The 21,861-nt window shown below is 41.6% G+C and overlaps 1 protein-coding gene across 1 annotated transcript; it reads right to left on the minus strand.

The window, feature by feature from the left end:
* Positions 1-8,856: 8,856 nt before the first annotated feature.
* LOC133126618 (zinc finger protein 644-like) lies at positions 8,857-18,235 on the minus strand. Its single transcript, XM_061238961.1, has 5 exons — positions 15,385-18,235; positions 14,333-14,878; positions 11,930-12,055; positions 9,410-9,512; positions 8,857-9,049 (listed from the first exon to the last, which is right to left on the minus strand). The coding sequence occupies exons 1-5, from the start codon at positions 18,233-18,235 to the stop codon at positions 8,857-8,859; spliced, it is 3,819 nt and encodes a 1,272-aa protein (XP_061094945.1).
* Positions 18,236-21,861: the final 3,626 nt, after the last annotated feature.

Consider the following 21,861-nt stretch of genomic DNA (forward strand, 5'->3'; position numbering starts at 1 on the left):
GACCCCATGGCAGATGGCTAGTGTGGACCCTATCACAGCAATGTGTTTCTTTATGTCCCTTCTCTCTCATACATAATGCTACCACTGGCAGAAAAAACCTGGTCATGGTACTGCAATCTCATTAAAATCTTTTTTTTTATATATTCAGCCCCTTGGGAGGCTGTCTGCCCACAACATGACTTCCAACCTCCATGGAGAACATCTTTTGATACAGCCATGGGGGCCTAATGAAGTCACAGAATGGCACAATTATTCCCAAAGAAAAAGCATTAATGTACTCAAATTCCCTCCGGAGACAAATGATGGCAATTGGTTTGTACAGCTTTGATCACTGCTTTAAATACTACCCAAGATAAAATGCTAAACTGCAGGGTTAGCCCTTTGCCATTGATCTTTAGCTAACCTATGAAAAGCATTTATCAAACTGCAGTTTTATCAAATACTGCCTCCCCCGACACAAAGAACAAAACAAGTGTATGGAAATCACACCTAATTATGTAGCACATCGCTAGATCAAATTTTCCAGGTTAATATTTTGTATTGCATTCTTCTGATGAAAAGAGAAACAGAACAACACATCCAGCAAGGGCCCAGGTTAGTATAATAAAATAATAATGAATTAAATATACATTGAATACATCCCATATTATAGTATAAGATTCAGAAGCATTTCCAAATATTTCACAAAATGACACCTGCCTAAACCATAATTTCCAAAGCCCTCCAAATATACCAGATTTAAATACATAAATAGCATACATAGCCTACTGGTTAAAGTGTGGAGAGTCTCACAAGATACACATCTCATTTGTATTAAACAGCAATCTCACAAAACCCTGACACGAGGACACAACTGTCTTAGATACAAATACTTTGCACTTGACAAATGTATCCTAATAAAAACATCTTTATCTCAATAGCTATGTACGCACATCATTTACAGTGCTTACTGTATATTAGGTTGTATGCCCTATATAGCTAAAAATTACCATCACTAATGTGGTGCAGGAGAACCTATTTACATCTGTATGAGGTTTAAGGTAGCACAGCACTTTTTATATGTAGTATGTTTCAATCGATCTGCTAACCCTTCTTCCATTGATGTAAAGGTAAACGGAAAATAAAAATGAAATCATTTAAATTGATAAAGGAATAATTAAAGGGCTAACTAAAATAGGTACTGTAATAAAATATAAGCAGTTTTTTTATTTTATTTTTATTTTTATAAAGTTTATGAGCAGGGCAGTGAGACTACAGTGGATTAGAGCTCAGGATTATTTTCAAACCATTTACTATCACCCATGTTTTCTCACTAGATAGAGGTACAGCCTTTCAAAAATACAGGATAATACAAATCAGGCTGAGTTGCCAGTATTAGCAATAAACATTTATGGAAAAACTGATTCTACTTGCTGAATAAAATGGAAATGGTATTGCAGAGAGGGAATAGTGATATGACGTATACTAAAGTGGAGAACAAAATGACTGCAGTGCTAAAGAACGGGGAATATAAATTTGACAATTGAGTCTGAGGTAAAAAGATATACATGAGATGACAGATCCAAATTTCAGCTTTTATTTCCTATCTATTTTTATCTAGATTTGTTAAACAACTTAAAACATCACCTTTTGCATCAGGCTATCAATTTTTTAGGTGAGCAAAAGTATTGGAACATGTGACTGACAGTTGTTTCTTGTTGCCCAGATGCCTCCTGTTATATTGATTGGCTAAACAATAAATATTTCTGAATGTCTACTCTTGGTTTTAGCCTAGAGTTTTTCCTGTGAAGACGAGCAAGCCATTTGAAAAGCTTATAAAACAGGGGAAATCATTCAGAGCCATTGCACAAGCATTGGAACTTGGAAACCTGGAAACAGAAAGAAACTGCTGGCATACTGAGCAACAGACACCAGACAGGTTGACCAAAAAATAATAGCAGTTGATCATAGAGACATTGTGAGAGCTTGAAGAAGACTTAGAGAACAACAATATAGAGGCTATTCCACCATATGCAAACCATTCATCAATAGTAAGAATTGGAAGGCGAGATTACAATTTGCAAGGAAGTACAGAGATGAGTCACAAAAGCTCTGGAACAAAGTTTTATGGACTGATGAGACCAAGATTAACCTCTCCCAAAGTGATGGAAAGGCCAAGGTGTGGAGAAAGAAGGGATCTCCTTATGATCCAAAACATACAAGCTCATTTGTGAGCACAGTGGAGGAAGTGTCATGGCGTAGGCGTGTAACTCATGATGGTAGCAGCAGAATGATTTCAAAAGTCTTCAAAAAATATTCTGCCTGCCAATTTATGGAGAAATGTAAACTAACTTGGAGGATGGTCCAATTGAGTATGCCTTTAACCTCCTGAAGAGGAGATTGAAAGCAATAACCCCTGAAACATACAACAACTGAAAGAGGCTGCAGTAGAAGTCTGGAAATGCATCACAAAAGAAGAATGCAACAGTTTTGTGATGTCAATGGGTTGCAGGCTTGATGCAAGCAAGGGATATGCTACCAAATAGTAAGTGTTATTTACTTTAATTTACTTAAATGCTCTCTGTTCCAATACTTTTGCTCACCTGAAAATTGGGTGGTCTGCTACTGAAGGTGCTATGTTCTAAGTAGTTTAAGACATCTTGGTGTAAATACCAAAAAAATTTTAGCTGAAATTCTTAACTTTTATCTCAACCCCAAATGTATTTAGTAAATTGCAAAAACAAAGTAATTGGCCTTGCTATTCCAATACATATTCCAAGGGACTGTACATCACCATTGTCTGTTAGCCTCATGATACATTGGCCCGTAAATTTGACTCATAGTTAAATACTCAATGTTGGTTGGGACTTAATGTGTCAATCTGCATTTTTTCAACAAGTAACATAATTGTTAACGAAATGATGACATTTTGATAACAATATTGATTCAATGTGTTTGCATTCTTAAATTGCTCCTCTAGATTCTGTGTTCCACTAGTAGGGTGAAGTGTGACATTTCCGCCACGTATTCAAATTTGATGTGGCAAGCACAGAATGTTACATGACGAATGAGTGCATGCGTGCACAATCAGAGACCCTACCCCAGGATCTCCGCTAACATCCAAAGAACAGAATTCAAATGAGTGAGCATATGTACTTACACCATACTTACATAATATCAGTGCTTGAAGTAACCTCCACCTTTTCTTTCTTTTACAGAGCTGTGGATAACTTTAGTTAAAGTGAGTGTACGTACTTACGTCGTAGGCTACTTATACAGTCTGACATCGTTACCTAATGTAACCTCCTCCATTTCTTACTTTTACAGAGTTTTGGATAACTATAGTGAAAGTGAGCATACATACTTACACCGTAAGCTACTTACACAGTCTGACATTGTTACCTAACATTAGCTGCCTTATTTGTTGCAGTTTATGTGTCTAACAGTAAATCTTATCAAATGTAACCATATGTTGACACTTTGTCTTTAAAATTAGGTTTGATATCTTGCCCAATATTACCATGTTGGATGACATTGCTGACAGTCTCCAGGCTTACAAATGTAACTCTGGAAATCGGATTAGGAAAATGAACTGTTGTGACCATCAGTGACCACAGAAATTCCCCAAAACTGAAAGATTCTAGACACTCTAAGTATCTTTCTTCTAGTATGGTGAGTTCACTAATCACCCAAGTGAATGTGCCCTACCATATGGGGGATGAGTAGGAAAAACATATTAGCTCAGGAGGTAAGAGCAGTCCTCTGGCAGTCAGAGGGTTGCCGGTTCAATCCCGCTCTGGTTGTGTCAAAGTGTCTTGAACAAGACACCTAACCACCAGGGGTTGGTGCCTTACATGGCAGCCAATCGCCGTTGGTGTGTGTGTGTGTGAGTGAATGAGTGAATGGAACGCATCAATTGTACAGTGCTTTGGATAAAGGTGCTCTATAAATGCCAGCCATTTACCATTTAACACAGACATCAATTTGCACTGTTCTGTTAGTATTCAGTCGTAGGATGTTATTTAAGCAATAGCGTGACATTGTAATTTTATCACAGCTAAGAGGCTATGTTTGGCCTTATGTGCAGCTGAGGAAAATTACAATATATCTCAGCCTGGAGCATTTATACAATGGTTACCAAATATTATAAGGTGAAGTAAACATCAAACATGCTTTGCTACAAGCAGAAATTGCAGGAGCTACTCAAGATATTCAAGGTATTGTTGCAAGTTTCTCCTCTTGGTGGTATTCCTTGGTGGAAGGGTGGTTGGAGCATCCACATTGCTGGGAACCCTTCTGCATCATCAGCAGGTATCTCAGGGTCACAAGCGTTTCGGCCCTTAGCCTGTACACCTTGCCTGAGTGGGGCAGCGAAGACCGATTAGCCTTCACCTGCAGAAGGGTTCCAACTGTGGGCTCTCATCAACCAGAACCACCTTGAGCTGGTCTCGGCTGCCACGGCTATCTCCCTGGTGGCTTTATTCAGGTGTTTAAGCTCCAGGCCGACCTTCTGTAGGAAATAGCGCACCAATATTACTGGCAGCCGACTTAGATGGGAAAAGCGGTTGTGTGCCATACAGCAGAGCCTCGCCAATCAAATCCTGGTACTTGGCTTTCTTCAGTTGGTGAGAGATGGCTAGTCTGCCCTCCCAGGGCACAGAAAGTTTTACTACTAAGATGATTTTTGTGCTCCTGGATAGTAGAACCATGTCTGGTTGGAAGGAGGTTACTGCCATGTCTTGCGGGAAGACAAGTTTCGTCTTTAGGTCCACTTGCATCTCCCAGTTGTAAGTGCGCTGCAAAATAGAAGGCAGGTTCTTGGCAGTTGTACTTGCCCTAGGGGCCTTATCACCTTCACTTAGCAAATTGACAGCTTCAGTTAATGATACCTGATTCTTGTTGGCTTTGACCCTCTGCAGGTCCACCCATTTGGCGATTTCTGTAAGGACCTTATTGTGCCTCAACCTATATCTGCCTTCTCCCAATGCTTTGGGACATCCAGTCAAGATGTAATTCAGTGTGCAAAGGGTTGCTCCACACTGCTTGCATGATGGGTCTTCCTTCTTGCTCCAGGTCCTTAGGTTGCTAGGGGTTGGTAAAAGGTCAGCCATAGCATACAGGAGGAAGGTCAACTTGCCTTGGTCGGTGCCCCAGAGTTCCTTCCAGGACAGCGATCGCTTGAGTGCCTGGTCCCACTGCATCCACTGTCCCTGGGAGGCAAGCCTAACAGCTTTCACACAGCGGTCTTCTTCTACTACCTCTCGGACCCTCCGCACCACGAGCCCTCTCTTGCCTTTGGCATTGCGCCACCTCTTGGCGACTTTGACAGACCACACCGACAATCTCCTGATGTTTCCAGTGCGCTTCTGCATCCATCACTGCTTGCTGGGGCTTCCACTTCCTGCTACACTTGATGGTCTTATTAGCATGTCGGACTTTCCCATCCTCAGACAAAAGCAGTGTGCTGACTGCTCTTGCCTCGGTGGCTTTGAATTCTTCAACCACTGATGAATCTGGTAGGTGGAGCTTGGAGGTCTTACTGTACAGATTAACCAAGCTGAAGGAGGGGGGAACACCCAACCATTTTTGCACAAATTTGCTGCACAGTCTCTCCATTGCTTCCACTTGAGTCATGGGAAAGTCATACAGCAGGAATGGTCATTGCAGTCTGGGTATGACGCCATACTGAAAGCACCATACCTTAAACCTTCCAAGCAGCTGGCAATTGTCAATTGCCTGGAGCCAGGTGTTTAGTCTGAGTTTGCTGAGTTTGCTACTGTCCTTCAGGGAGCTGTTATAGTTCCAAGGCATCGGATCCCTTGTTCTTGAAGCCTTGGGATCTCTAAACCTTGAATACTGAAAACGTTTCCTGTTAACTTTCCTTTCAGGATACTATGGTTCCTAGATTGAATTGCATTTGTGACTACGTCGCCATCTTTTCCAGTGTGCTTAGGATCCATCGTGTTCCTTGGATTGATGGAGTCATCACGGTTACATCGTCCATGAAAGCTCGGCAGGCAGGATGTCTCGTACCGTCGTCCGCTTTTGGCCCTCTGCGTTGCATTCCTCCTGCCTTCAGTAGTAGATTCATGGCAGCCACAAACAGGACCACAGAAATCATACATCCTGCCATGATGCTCTTCTGGAGCCTTTGCCATTTTGTGGTGAAGTTTCCCACAGTGAACCTCATCTTCAGCGAATCCATGTGTGACATCACAAGCGTAGCTACTTCTGGTGGTACTTGGTAGTGCTCCGATGCCTTTTGGATCAGCTGGTAGGGTACGCTTTGGTAAGCTTTGGCGAGATCTAACCATATGACTAAGAGTGTGTTGTTGTTACTCTTGGCTTACTTGGTGATCTGGCTGATCACTGACGTATGCTTCAGGCATCCAGAGTACCCCGGGACTCCTCCTTTTGGGACACTCTCGTCAATGTACTCATTGGTGAGTAGATATGCTGTTAGCCTTTTGGCGATGATGGACCAGAATATTTTCCCTTCTATATCCAACAGGGAAATCAGGGCAAGTGCTCAGAAAATAAATACAGAAAGGGCCTAACATACCAAAGCACAATGTGTATTCAGAGGACATAAAGATATTCAAATGGATTCTCTCAAAGATTTATTCTTCCAATATTTCACTTATTATCTGGATATTTTCACCACAAGGTATGAACCAAGCTGCCTTTTTTGCACTGTTTTGTACATATAGATTAAACATATACAGTCAAATAAAAAAGAAAAGGAAATTCCTTATTTTATTTTAGCATAAGTTGCTTGATCTATGGCAAGAATCTTAAATAATATGTATACTGTCCCAACAAAAATGCAAATATAGATGCCTACCTGGATTATGTGGCATTTGCTGCAAAGAAACAAAAACGTTAACAATGAGTAAAACGGATCCTTCAAGAACACCAAGGGAGTTTCTGTTGAAGTTTTTTATAATTATATATTTCTAACAAACATAGCTTTGCAAGTGGAGGAATATCTATATTGAGTGTCCTGGGAAAGGTAATGCATATACAGTTAGCACCATAATGTTTGGGACAAATGCGTATTTTTGCTTGATTTGGCTCTATATTTTAGATTTGTAAGCAAACAATTCAATTGGTTATAGTGCAGTTTCTCAGCTTTTATTAAAGGGTATTTAATGCATTTAAATTTATTTTTGACCATGTGGAAATCAAAACACTTTTGTGGAAGGCTAGGAAGTCATTCATCTAACCACTTCGGAGATTGAAGTCCTGCTGTCTGTGATTGATAAATGAAAGCATATAATCTTTAGCAGTTCCAGTGGCCAACAATCCCATTGTAGTACAGTAAGTACTTGGAGATATGGTGGAATAGGGTTGGATCAGCATGTCTGTTGCAGCTCCAACAAGTCACAGATTTGTAGAAGCACATATTCGTCTTTCTCTGCAAATATCAGTGCCATCTCTAAAACACGCTCTCTTCCAAGGGCCTCTTTCAAAAAAGTAAGCAAGCCATGGTCACACTGCACGTTAACCTTATATGTTAGGACAAAATAACTTGAAATTACTGAAATGGTCATTGACAAATGCTTTGGATATCAACAAATGTCAAATACCACTATCAAACAGGATAACTTCAACATTATGTCATACATTATAAAGAATTTATATAGTATGTGTGCGTATTCAAACTGACAAAATTGTCATGACATATACCATCCATTAGTCCGCCATGTGTGCCACTTTGATCACATGAATTGTCTGATTATAAACATTTGTCCCAAAGATTATGATTTGGTATGGTATACTGTATTTGCACATGAACCCCATGGAAAGGATCACCATGCATGTATCAAGGCTGCCGTTTACAAAATCTGATTTATGCTTGGTAGATCTAACAAAACAATTTCAAAGCACCTCCCTTGGAGCCCTTTCAGACACTTATGTATCATATAAGTTTTCAGCACCATATCCATATGGTTTACACTAAAATAAGCAATTAAAACACTTTGTTGAATGATAAATCTTATTCAATAAGTTTTTCATTAAGAGGCAGTTACTGTAGTAGTTACAAAATTAAACATAATGTCTACATATTGTATTTGAGTTTCATTAAGTAATAAATATTACAGAAATACATTTAAGTCATAAACTTTATATTGCGTGATATTGAGAGGCTACTGGTTGAGTTAGCAATAGCTGTTCCATTAGCAAATGTTCACTGTACTTTTATTCAAGTAGTTTGTGTAGAAAATGAAGTCAATGCTTATCAGCACAGTCATTCTGGTTAAAAAGATTAATATTTCTCAGTGCAATTAATGGTAAAATGTGCAACAGTAGCCTACAATCATTGCGAGTTTAATCATATTGAGCATAATTAAAAGGCCTACGAGACAAAAGTGCACATTGCCTGACAAAAATAAGTTAGCCAGGACTTTCATTGTTGACCTGTACAACTGTAGACTCTATGGATGGAATCTAATTAGTGCTGCTACCATACACCACTCTTGACCTTGAGGTATGAGAGTTGCATTCTGTAGTAGTGGCTTGACATTGGTAATGAAAACAAATGGAAATAAAATGACCTTTATCTGAATCATAAAATGGACCCCAGCAAGATCTTCCTATAAATCTCATATACAGTATATTGCTGCACTGCATTTCATATACTACACACAGATATATAAAGACCATAATCTGGTGTTTGTGTCATTGTCTTTGATGCATCATCAAGGAGATTTTGAGTTTACAATTGCAGCGATATAAAAAAAACAGGGGAGGGGAACTACCGTATGTATACACAATAAGAAAATGATTTATATATTTATATGCGTTTATGTTTACATATGTACAATTGACTCAAAGTGAAACAGTGAGTCGATAAAGTAAAGTACATTCCTTGGCTTAGGACACTGCCTGTGGCACCAGTAGGGGCGCTGGTTCCTCGGGCACGGAGGGGGGTTCTGAAGGCAGGGAGGTCACCTCCACCATGCCAGCCCCTGTGCACGGGACGCTGGTGTTCATGATGTGCCTCTGTAAGTGCTTGATCCAGTCCTCCTGCACTGACAGAGGACCCTGGAAGACTAGGTCGCAGAACCTGGGAAAGAGAAGGGAGGGGATTAAACCACAATAACAATGAAGCGCCTCAGGCCCACACCCCCACCGAAGGACAGCAGAAAACGAAAAATGCCCGCTTAAAAGCAGCATTAGCTACGAGGGAAACGGCATGCGCCCGCCAAACTGTCTAAGTCCCGCTGACTGGCAGACGGTGACAAAGCCAGCGTAATGATGTCAGGGGGCCTTTAGTAAAAGGTTGCTTACTTTCCTCTGAGCTGGTTCGGACGTTACGGTTCTAGCAGCGCCACCATTCTTATTTGTTATTTATTTTGTACGCGGTGTCCAGTAAAGTAAACAAAGGCCCAGTGTGTGAAGCCACAAGACAGGTAGTGTGCAGTACCTGCAGGTGAGCCTGTAGATCTCGTCGGCTGCGTGCGGCAGTGCAAATAATTTCTTCTTAGGCCCGGGCCTCGATCTTGGCTTCTTCTGTTTACAGTCATAACCTAAAAAATACAAAAATAATAATCCTTACTACCAAGACGTGTGCTTTGGATACTTCCGCTCTGTGAGATGTCTCCCATTTTAAACTCTTTTTAAACTGTAATGTTTGCAGAATCAGGCTGTTATGGACAGACTCCCCAAAAGCGAGAATATCATTTAACAGGCGTTCTTATCCAGAGTGAAATATGTTGTAGAATTATGTAGTAGAATATGTTGTAGAATTAGCATGCAAATATTTCTCCAAACATTCTCCATGTTTAGCTTCTGGTGCTTAGGTGGAACTGGGAAAGACGATGTTTAGTCTGCAGCAAGTGTATATTCTGTTGTCACAACCCTCATAGGCTTTGTGAGGTGCACCTCACTTATTAATGAAACACAGACCAAAAGCTGAAAACTGGAATTTATCTAAAGCCATTGAAAATGTGTACTTTTACCGTTACAATTAGTTTGATATAAATTTCAGCAAACAGACCAGACAGGAAAACCTGCTGAAGTGCAGTAAATTGATCTTGTTATTAGAAATGGTGATGAATAGCATTTCTCCTCCTAATATCTGTTTTAGGACTGCTGGGTGGCTCAGCCTGTTGACAGCAGAACTGTCAGCCATCTTCTGATGTAGACAGAAGACATTCAGACATTTTGGTTCTCCTCCCATTGCCACCCCCCTAACATCATCTTTTGTATTAATTTCCATGCTTATCTTCTCTATATTTCTATATGTATGTTCTGAAGTCTTGATATGTATGTTTTTTGGATTTGAATTGATTAGCGATAATTCATTGTATCTATACTTGCTGGTCTGGCACTATTACTCATATTAATCAAAAGAATACACTTACTGTACTGTATGTTTCTCCTCCACTGTTTCATTTACAGCACTGTGGCCATTGTGCTAAATTCATGTAATAAAACGTAATATAGGCTAATCTAGCACATGGATGGGCCCCCTGGTCTGGTTTCAATCCAAACTATGCCAGTGCTGACCATGGCTGGCAGCCCCACAAGGTAACACACAATTGAAGCTAACATTGCCCAGGGATGGGTTTCAGTACACCCAGGCTGACAGCATCCCCTTGTACACGAGTGATCCCTGATCCCTGGTCATTCGGGTGCCCATGGTCTGCCTGCTTACAGTAGCTGCATATGAAGTGCATTTCTGTGTGAGCCTGACTTATAGACAGCAGTGTGAGAAGAAGCAGTGGATGACATCACGCACTTCAGAGGAGAGCTTGTCTGCACCCAGCTGTAAAATCTAGCTATGACCAGCTTGAAATGACCAGTGACCAGCTGTTTCAAAACATAGCTTGAGCTAGTGACACCATGTTGAGTATGGAGCTGGTCTGAACTTGTCAACCAGCTACCAGCCTTTTCAAAACATAGCTTGAGCTAGTGACACCATGTTGAGTATGGAGCTGGTCTGAACTTGTTTTTTCCACAGGGCACTGTCCAAAATTGAACGCTGGTGATGAATGAGGCTGGTTGTATATAATTAAATTACTTTCTGTAGGCTAAATGTTGGCAGTTGCAACGGAACCTGTCTTTCCAACATTAGTTTGTCTCAAAAATGTAAAGTAATGGGACTTGAATTCAAAGTACTGGGAAAGGATTTTCTGAAATGAGTATCCAACATCCTATCTATCGAGGTGTCCTACCAAGGGGTAATGCACATGTGTACATCACAATGACTTTTATTACCTTCATTTTCTTCATGTTTAGAGGCACACCTATAAATTCCAGACATGTTTTGTCATATTAAGATATGCACTTAATGGAGGCAATTTGTTTGAATTGATAAGCAATATGTTACCTATAATTTCATGTTAGTAGCATTTTCTGATTAGGTCATTTAAACAGTCAAAATATGATACCTATTGGTCACGGTCCAAAGACATGCAGGTTAGGGACTGCAGATGAAAATTATCATTCATGCTTTGATAAACCTGCTCTTTACACCTCTCATACAGGCTGCGAAGTGCTTCATTTTCCTCATAGAAAGTAAAGAGGCTCCAAAGTTAACCCCAGGTCAGAACATGATCAAGATTCTGGCTGAAGATATTCCACTATAAAAGATGACTGACATTCTTGGCGACGACAGTATAACAGTTCACTTGTATTGTAATTTTGATTAGGGTAGCAAGATCGATACATACGACTATAAATTTGTGATATCGGTAGAATATTCCGACAAGGTACACAGCGGAACACCTGCATTTCTTTGGTACTGTTTTCAAAAGCTGAACTGATTGCTAGTAGCCTACACAATTAGAACCTACATATGTGTGTCTTAATGATGAATATGATTTGGTATTCCAACTTGGGAGAAAAGGGGGCATTTATAATCTCCATTTTGTTTTTCATAAGATACAGCTCCTTCGGACACAGACAATGGGAAAACAAGGTTTGGCAGTGACAGTCTTACTCGTTCCCTCCAGCAAGGCCGTTCTCTTCCGCCGTGCATATGCTCGCAGGTGATTGGACAAGCTGACTGCACTTGGGAAGGTTGCATTACAGTGTAGGCACACTTTCTTGGTTATTTCACTTTTCCCTGGAAAAAAAAACAGCAATTGGAGAAAGAAAACATATTTGTGCTTTAAATACAGACTGAGGAAAAAATTAAAACACATTATAAAACTTCAAATCTGTTGTTACTCCAACAGCTCATTAAAAGTAGGTTTCTACAGTAGAGCGTCTTCAAATGTGTCAAAAAGAAACAGATCCACAGAATGCCCCAAAGCCCCCGGATTAGCATATTGGGCCTGTTTTTGACTTCATTAGCACTTATCTCAATTATGGCGGTTTGTTTGGATGCTACACATGTTCTACAATTGTCTGACTTCAAAATGAATAACTTAGTACCAAGTCATTGTTATGTTGAAAGGTTTTTTAAAGCACTTTGAGAATCTTCTGTTGCAAAGATAGCAGTTGGAGGAATCAAACGCTGCTGAGTGCACAGAGATTAACAAGTTAAACTGCTATTCCCTATCTGCCCTCAACTCTTCAACCATCTGTTTTTATATTTCAAAAGATCAGGTTTGCACTCCACGATTTAAGAAGTGCTGTTGAAGGCAACGTTTATCACAATTTAATGTCTCCATATGTCAGACTGACAATTTGTGCCGATGAAACTTATTTCTATATGTATGCAACTGTGACTTTTTCATAAACTTTCACAAAAGATCTGAAAAGAAAGATATTTCTCTGAGCACGGAGAAGTTTATTTCTGTAATTTACAAAATATTTTCTCGCAGTGCGAGTGATGAAGCCGTCTATTAATGTCCTCTTGTTATTCAACACACTGAGTAGTACAGTACTTGATTGTTTGACAGGACAGTATCACATTGTATCTAGCCTGTCCTTTAAAAAATATGTGAAGAAAGCTACTGATAATGGCGTGAATATCACAATGTGACAGCTACCCATTCATTTCACACCTAATAAAAAACATCTGCTACGAAGAGATCTGTTGTTTCTGTGACAAGTTACTAAAGGTTATTCAAATTACCTGTGAATTGTTATACCGACAATTATATGACACAAATGAACCTTCTTGTTAGTTAATTATCAAAATCTTTAAAACCCTAAAGCCAAAAGACTTTTCTAACCTCCATCATGTTTTGGAGTACAGGCGCACCAAGAAAATCCTCTCAATTAAGTGGTGGCAGACAGACAGTGTAAGACAACTCTGGGCAGAAAACAAAAGCTTTCCCCTCACCGCTTAAATACAGTTTTTGACAGATAGTTGCATTCATATTTATTCCATTAAAGGGTCCAGCATTCAGCATTCACTGTATAAATTATAATCAATGTCTGTGAAGTGTGTGCCAATATTTACAGGCAAACACAGGCTAGTAATTATACTTGTACAGGATTCACAACAGACTTGGTTATTATACAAGTGGAACAACATCAGATCATTGTAATAGATGAAACTTAGCAGTATGGCTCAGTAACCTGATTTTAAATAGTCTTTTACGTCTTTTTCCGGATACGACTGAAACTCTTATTTGGACAGACATTAAACAAAGGTGCGTAAACACAGCTGATGTGTACCCAGCCCGACATCAAAGAACTCAGCGGAGATTCATTTGAATATCAAAGGAGCACGGTGACATTTATTCTTTTTGTACATGTTACAATAATTGAATTGATCATGAACTTTTTGTTTCGCTCCATTTTGCGAGATGCCGCACGCCCCTCAGGACTTCAGGGTTGCTCAGGGAAGAGCAGAGTCAGTAATATTAAGTAACTTTCATAAATATTTCAAACAATTCCATATGTTTCAAACCGTACACTTGTGCATGCATTTTGCTGTTGATAAAAAAATCAGGGAGCCGTTCAAATCTACAAACAACTGAGATGGAAGACACAATTTAGTACACACATTCTGACTGGGTCCCGCTGCAATGCAGATGGCTTTGGGGAAGTTTTTCCTTCTGTCTCTCGTGTCATGACAACAAACAAAATCGCAAATGATGATGGAATAACTTCACGTAGGTATGTTGTTCCTGGAAGACTCATTTATTTTACAGCACAACTTCAAAACAACAGTTGCTTTCCTGCCTAATAAAGATCACAATGCTGAATTTATGTTCCTGCTTAACTTAATTCCCCATTAAGGGTACTATGTTGTTTTTTCATGTATGCATAAGAGAAAATATTTTTTTGTTCCTTAATGAAGTACTGCCACAAGGGTAAAAACATACATCAGTATTGTGTTGGGTGTGTGTAACACAGTGCAGCTATATTGCAAGAACCAGAATATATGGATATATTTTGTATTCCTTAATGTCTGATTCTGCTTTTTCTGGGGGACAGTGGTTACCTTGTACCCAGCCGATGAGTTGTGTTCCAGCACTGCTCTCATTCGGAAGGGACATGGCAAAGTGCTTCCTAGCACTTTGAGTACAATTCTTTAGCTCTTCATCTAGCTTCTTCTTCTTGAGCAGCTCAATCAGAGAACCTGAGGAAGGCCCCCTCGCCCTATTTTTGGTCTCAGCCATCTCCAGGTCTTCCTTGTCCTGTCTCGGGTTGCTCAGGCCCCACGGTTTACCATCTTGGCCGGTGTGCTGGATCTTCACCGGGATCCCGGTCGGGGTCAGGAAGAGGCCGTCACTGCTGGCAAACTTTTGGGAAACAAAAGGCCTGGAGAGGTAACGCTTCTTGTTAAGCACCTGCAGAATGTTCCGGTACTCCTCCTCGTCCTTCATCATCTCGTTGAGGATGCACACGGGGGATTTGCTTGTGCTGGAGATCGTCTTCCCGATCCGTTTCAGGTGGCCGCGCACGTGGTTCGAGAGGCCGGTCTTGGTGTCAAACCACCCCCCGCACAAGGGACACGTGTGTTCTGTCTGTGACTCCCGCTTCTCTGCTAAAACAACAGAAATAATGTTAATTCCACTTTAGTATCCTCTAAATGGGTTCTAAACTAGTCTAAACTTGAAACTAGTTGCCAAAACTGTGGTATTGCTACTTGGTCAGTTTATCTGATTATTCTACAAGGGTTACATTTTTTATCTATGTGATCACTCTAGCACTGGGAATTGTACTTCCCTCTAGGGTTTTAAGAACACTTATGATTCACACTTTATTGTACGTTGCTCTGAATAAGAGCGTCTGGCAAATGACTATAATGTAATGTAATGTATCCAGAGTTAACCATTGGTTTGCTTTCATGGGCAAAAATACACATTCATATTGTTAATCATAATGTTTTTTATAATTTCCTAATGGATGTTATTGGGATGTCACTGCATTTAAAGCTTTAACTTAGAACTAAAATCCACAACCTGATACATGTTCTTCTATGTATAAATTAACCCTAGAGTCTATAAAGAAATAATTGTGGAGTGGCAGCATGAGTTGTCGGTTTTTCACCTTTCTTGAAGCGGCGTGGTGCGGTCGGGACCTTCCTGCAGATACGCAGCCTGCTGTCTCGGGTGGCCACCTGCTCGGGCGTCACCACATGACGGGCGTCATAGGACAGCCCCACTCTGTGCAGATGCCCGCGAATGTGATTGGACAGGCCCACCCCGGACTCGAACACGGCAGGGCAGTACGGGCAGGACCTCCGCTCGCTGCCAAAGAGAGAGGTGTCGAAGTCAGGGGAGTCGACCCACGGACCCACGTCGGACTCGGGGGGCCCTAGGGAGACTTCCACGCACTCCTCCTTCACCACAAACTGCTGGAGTTCATCGCAGTCCTTCTCCTCCCCGCAGAGCCTTTCAAACTTGTCTGCCGGGGGGCCCCGGCTGCTCTTGATGGGGCCCCTCTGTCTCCGTATGAAATAGCTGCGAGCGTAGGGGTTTTGTTCATTTTCGCTGCAGTCCAGGAAGTTGGCGGTGGCTTCGCTGGTGTAGTCACTGAAATCGTAGGTGTCCTCGTAGCTGTCCTCAGGAATGTGCCTCTTTGCTGTGTGTTCGTGTTTTGATAAAATTATGTGAGTTGTTTTGTCTGTGGTGTTGTGATACGGGGTGGACATTTTCCTCTTGGAAGGAGACTTTTTTGTGACAGGCGGTGTGGTTAAACGACTGCTGTCTGCCTCCTCATTATCCACTCTGCCATTGTCAGCCTCATAGCCCACGTAGTGAGTGGAGCTAGACTCCATTTTGGGTACAAGTGGCTCATAGCAGCTTAATATAGATTTTGGCATCTCTGAATCTCCTGAAAGCATACTTCCAAATTCTTGATCATTCTTGCAGTCCTCATCATATGGAAGACCTGTTGTTACATCTATTTTTTCAGCCAGCTGAAGAGATAATTTGCTTGGCTTGTCACTTTGTCTTGAGAATGGTGACAGCTTGTTTGTTGAATTGCCGAGACTCCATTTGGACAGCGAGGAGGCAAAACCTTTGCGAGCTTTCTGTGTGGATTTACTTTTCATGAACAGGTCAGACCAAAAGGGCAATTCTGCTCTTTTCCTGAAAGCCTGTCTCTGTATACAAAACTTTGTCTGCAACTGCAGCCTTTGTGAATCCGCTTTTTGGGATTTTCTCGGAAACTGTGGCTGAAATGCAGGTGTTGTATAGTCGTTCGTTTCATCGTAGGACAGCCTTTCAAAACCGTTGGGGTACAGCTGCTGATGTACAAGCTGGACGTGTTCTCCCAGAGCGTTTTTGTGTTGAGTGCTGAAAGGGCATATTCTGCAGGAAAAGGAGACGGGAACGAGCGGCTCATTTTTCTCCGACGCAAACGTCTCCCGCTCCTCCGATCCGTTGCTTTTCATCATCGTGGCGTACCTGGGCATGCACGTAATGTGGTGGGTGGCATACAGGTGAGCCTCCAGCTCGTGTTCGGTCGCGGCCGTGTGGTTGCACTCCTCGCATGAGTAGCAACGTTTGTTTTTGCCGTGCGTCTTCGCGTGCCGGATGAACGTTTTGGGGCAACCGGTTCTGAAAACACACTGGGGGCACTGCAGCCTGGAGGCCTGGCCCTCGTCCTGAAGCTGGCTCAGCTCCTTGATTTCCACCATGAGCTTCTCTCGCCTCTCTTGGTGAATAATCATGTGCTTCAGAAGGGAGCTGCGATCGCGAAATGAGCGCCCGCACTCTCTACAGATGAAGGGCCTCGGCGCGTTTATGTGACAAACCTGATTATGCCCATTTAAATGATACATCATATGCCTATGCAAATGCCTTTTCTCCTTAAAATTAACATTGCACTTTGTACATGTAAGAAACGAGGGCTCTTGTTCTGAGCGTGTCAATGACTCGGTTTTCAGCTGCTTAAGTTTTCCGCCCAACGAGGAGAAGCCGTCCGCCTTGCTGATTTTGTTGCTGTCAGAGTGCTTTCTAGAAGGTGTACGTACAATGAGCTGCTTGATGGCCACTACGGTTTCGCTTGAATCCATGGAGGACTGCAAGACAGGATTTTTTCTGATGGAATGCACTTTGTTATTGGATAAGGGGCCCTCGTATTCAGAACTGCCATTGGACTGCGAGCTCTTGGACAATCTCATTTCCTCCGCATCGACCTTACGTTTCTTCCGCCGTTGGCCGACAGACAGAGGCACGGTTTCAGCCTTCTTCCCGGAAGCCTCCTCTTCCTCCTCCTCGCAGCGGTTGGCCCACAGGAGCCGCACAAACTCATTCTGGGGCCGCCAGCCCAGGTCATAATCATCCGAGGAGCTCTCCGAAGACTCAAAGTCCCACGTTGTTCGTCCGCCGGCCCCGTTGCCCGCCCCCGTCTGGGCAGTTGGCGCTTTGTTCCCGTTCTTCCTGGATGGCGGTCCGGCGCTAAGCACTTTGGAATTGCCGCCGTTACCGTCAGGTCGCGCCGCCCTGGCGCCAGGCCGCCCTGGCGACGTTTTAGGGACGGGCCCCTCCACATTTCTCCCAGCGTCTGGCCAAAGCTCGCCGGGCGGGTCTGGCACTCGGGGGCAGGAGAGAGTCCCGGGGCTCTCAGTATGCGGGGCCTTGCTTGCCGAAACACTGCCTTTGTTCAGGGCACCGAGCTCATCTGAGGTGTGGTGTGAAGCAGGTCCATTAACAAGTGTTCCTGCAGGCAATGCATCGTCTGTGCAGGGAACAGCGGGGACGCCACTGTGTACGAATGGAGCCGGCTGGGCTCCACTTACAGGTTTTTCATGACCATCCGAGGACAGCTGCGCTGGCTGACTCTGAGTATTGTTCTTCCGAGAGGACGTCTGATTCTTTAAGGATTCCTGAGTGTCTGGCTTGTCAGAGTCCATAGTATTCTTCTCTTTCACATACTCTTTCAAATCAGCCATTTGTTATTCTGGAGGTTATTCTGAAAAAAAATAAGAAACCACCATATTAGCTCCACAGATGCAAATGCTGAGCAACAGATATGTGACAGTCACGTATAACACAGCTTCACCACGGCCATTTTTTAACATGCAGCATTACATTAAAACACCAACATCAAAAAGTGTATCCATTTCAAAACCTGTTTTAAAATTCTGATATTCAAATGTAGTCATTCACAATGCATGTTTTGTTCCGTTTCGAAGCTTTTTGAAAAAGGAAGGCATGGCGATAGAACTTCCCCGTTCCTCAAAATGAGATGGGCATTAATCTGCGTCGCATTATGATTTTCCAACACCCGCTTTCACCACTTCTGTTCACAACAAACCCTGCTGTTAGCCCTGAATACTCTGGTGAGGACTCTAATTATGTGAGCACACCTCTGGGTTACAACCCTCCTGCTTCTCCCTTTCAAATCCTCAGCCGCTGCTAAAATTGATCAATTTCCATGGGAACAAAGTACACCTCCAATGAGATCATATTCCATCTTACCACTCTCAAATGGTGCCAACACAGATCTCAGCACGAGACTGTGTTGTTTCTCAAATCCCCATAAACTGGTACACACACAAACAGCTCCTGATAAAGCCAGACAGATTGACGGATTGAAAAAAAAAAAGATCTGACGTGGGGGGAAAGGGGCGGGGGGAATTGTACAAAACAAGGCCACTCTGTTGCGCTCCTGCAAATCTTTGAGGAAAAAGGTATTTTACAGATAAATTAAAGCTAATCACTTTTGATGCCCCGGTAGCATCACGTGAAACAAACTACGAGACGCAAGGTGACATTTTGTGTGTTTTAATGTCCAGAGCGGATATAGTCCTACAGCTAGACAAATGTGTGCTCAGAGGATTTGACATCCTATACTTGCTGCTCTCAACAGGAAGCCACGTTGCTAACGAAGTGGTAAATTCAGTGTTAATGAGTGGCTTCACTGTTACCACCTCAGAGGTAAAACCTTCCGTGCTCCATATTCTTCCCATCTGTTGTGGTGTTAGAGGTTGGGAGAGAGAACAGACGCTCCGCATTTAAAGCAAACTTCACTGTTACCCTCCTAACAGCGGGGTGGCAAGCCATAGGAGCATTATGTGGGCTCTAAAATTACAGGCCTCATTAACAGCCTTCCTATTCAGAACTTAACATCCTGACTCTATACAGAACAACTGGGGCTCTGAAAGACACGCCCAGAAAAAAAATATTACTTCAATATTTTTCAAAAGGTTAAAGAAAAGGACAGGCTTACATGATTACAAACTTTTTGCCATTTTGAAATTTTGCCATTTGTATACGCTGATCTGTATTTGTTTTATTTAAAAAAATTTCTAATGCAATTTTTTTTAAAGACTCAAAGGGTGCTTAAAAATCTGTTCCTATTTCGCATCACCCTGTGCACCCTATGTCCCACCAAATTGTATATCTTAAGCTACATGAGGAAAAGAGCACTAAACACTTGTCAGATGGAGACAATCTCTCCAAAGTCTGAGGGCTTTCTTCCTTTAGTTGCCGGTTCTTTCTTGTCGAACTATCAGCACTTGCAGTAACACCCGTATTGCACTTCATCTTGAGGTTACTGCTGAAAAAAGCAATGTGATAATTGCATATTATCATAATTATTCTGTACTCCCTGTAGATGAAGCTTCCTGGGATATTTAATAATCAGGAGCAAGGTATGAACTACCACTCATTGAGTTCCCACTGACCTTTTCATATTTAAACTTTTACCATGGTCTTCTTTTCACAAAAACATGCAGACATTTTTAACATATATATTTTTTTGCCCTTTTTTTTGGCCATGTTGGGTAGTGGGTGGGTGATCTGAATGGCAAAGGGAAATGGCGAGGGAGGTGTAAGACGTGCATGCACATTGTATCCCTTGATCCTTGCTGTAAATACCAGCAACAGAAAAACTTGAAAAATGTAACATTTTCTTTGTGTAACAGTTCAACGTGGGCCAAAAAGCAAATATACACCAAACAATAATACTGAATTTACAGCACAGTAAAATGCTCTACTGAGATTTGAGCTTTTCTACTTGAGGATTAAATTACCATTAAAGAGGGAGCAACAATGCCCAATCCATATGGATTGCACACGCACAATATACAGTAATTTGCAAAAAGCCTTTTACAATTAATATGAACAGAAGCAAACCTTCACATTTTAAAGCAAGATTGCTTTTTGTTTAAATTTTTTACAGTTTCAAAATAATAAAAAAGGAAAAACATCCTGTGCAAAAGTTTGGGAACCCTGTCAGGTAGTACTTTGTAACTCCTCTTTAGGCAACTATAATAGCTTGCAAATGCTTTCTGTAGTCTTTCAATTCTCGCTTTTGGAAATTTACCCCATTCTAACTGGCAGAACACCTCTAGCTCGGAAATATTCTTTGGCCTCCTTGCATATACGGCATGTTTGAGATCTCTCCACAGATTCAATCATATTCAAATCTGGGGACTGTGGTGGCCATTCCAAAATCTTCATCCCTCTTTCCTGGAGGTACTTCATGGTTGAATTCGAAGTATGCTTTGGATCATTGTCTTGACCTTTGAACATAAGCCTGTAGAATTTCTTGATATTTGGTGGAATCCATTCTTCCTTCTACTCACCCCCAGTTGCCACACAACCCCAAAGCAAAACATAATGGATCCACCTCCATGCTTCACAGTTGGCAAGATGTTCTTCTCAACAAAGGCTTCACCCCTTTTTTCTCCAAACATACCTTCTTTGGTAGTGGCGAAAAAGTTCAATTTAGTTTTTTTAATCCAAAGCACATTGTTCCAAAAGGCTTCAGGCTGCTCAATGCTCAATGATGTGTGGGTTTTTCTGAGCATTTCTCACCAGGTCTTGGGCCATTTTATCTGAAATCTTTCTTCGTCTGCCAGATCTTGCTTTGACTTCAACTGTTCTGTTTATCTTCCATTTTCTAATAATGTTTCCGACATTGGAAATAGGTCATTTTTGTAGCCTTTGCCTTCTTGGTGGAAATGAACCATCTTCATTCTGAAATCCTTGGACAACAGTTTAGAGGAACCCATGGTTGTTAACACCAGACAGAACAGCTACTGCAGTTAGATATTTTAGAAGTCATGGAGTTACTTCATAATAAATAGTTCAGCCCTGGAATTATACTCACCTGACTTATTGAAGCCCTGCACAGGGCCTTTTTCTTGAATTAATAATTCATAAACAGTAAAAAATGAAAATAAAAAGCAGTCTTCCTTAAAAAATTGTAGAAAGGTCTCTTGTTTAACTCTGTATCATTTAGAGTTTGGGTTTGCTTTCAATCACATACAGATTCATTATAACAAACATTTAAACCAGGGACGCTCATATTTGTGCACCTGACTGTACATCAAAATTATTTGCTTTATAAATTAGCATCACACTATTAAAACAATAAAACAATGCAGCATTAAGGCATTCGTTTCTAAAATGAAAACATCACTACAAAAGCCAAATACTCGGGGTGGGGGCATCTATCCCTCCATGTAGACTCTTAGGTAGGCTTTCTGCTGTCCTACTGGGAAGAGAGATGGGCTTGGTGCAGAGGGCTGAGCTGATTGAGTCTGTCAGAATGAATGGGAAAATGCCA

Source organism: Conger conger, chromosome 4 (genome assembly GCF_963514075.1).
Source record: "Conger conger chromosome 4, fConCon1.1, whole genome shotgun sequence".
Taxonomy (NCBI): Eukaryota; Metazoa; Chordata; class Actinopteri; order Anguilliformes; family Congridae; genus Conger; species Conger conger.

What these genes read in the sequence shown, in the direction of transcription:
- LOC133126618 (XM_061238961.1), bottom strand. Translation starts at nt 18,235, where the DNA reads ATGGCTGATTTGAAAGAGTATGTGAAAGAGAAGAATACTATGGACTCT. An exon ending in ACCACGCCGCTTCAAGAAAG is followed by an intron (nt 14,879 to 15,384) that starts GTGAAAAACCGA and finishes CTGTTGTTTTAG; the next exon opens with CAGAGAAGCGGGAGTCACAG. An exon ending in ACTCATCGGCTGGGTACAAG is followed by an intron (nt 12,056 to 14,332) that starts GTAACCACTGTC and finishes TTTTTTTTCCAG; the next exon opens with GGAAAAGTGAAATAACCAAG.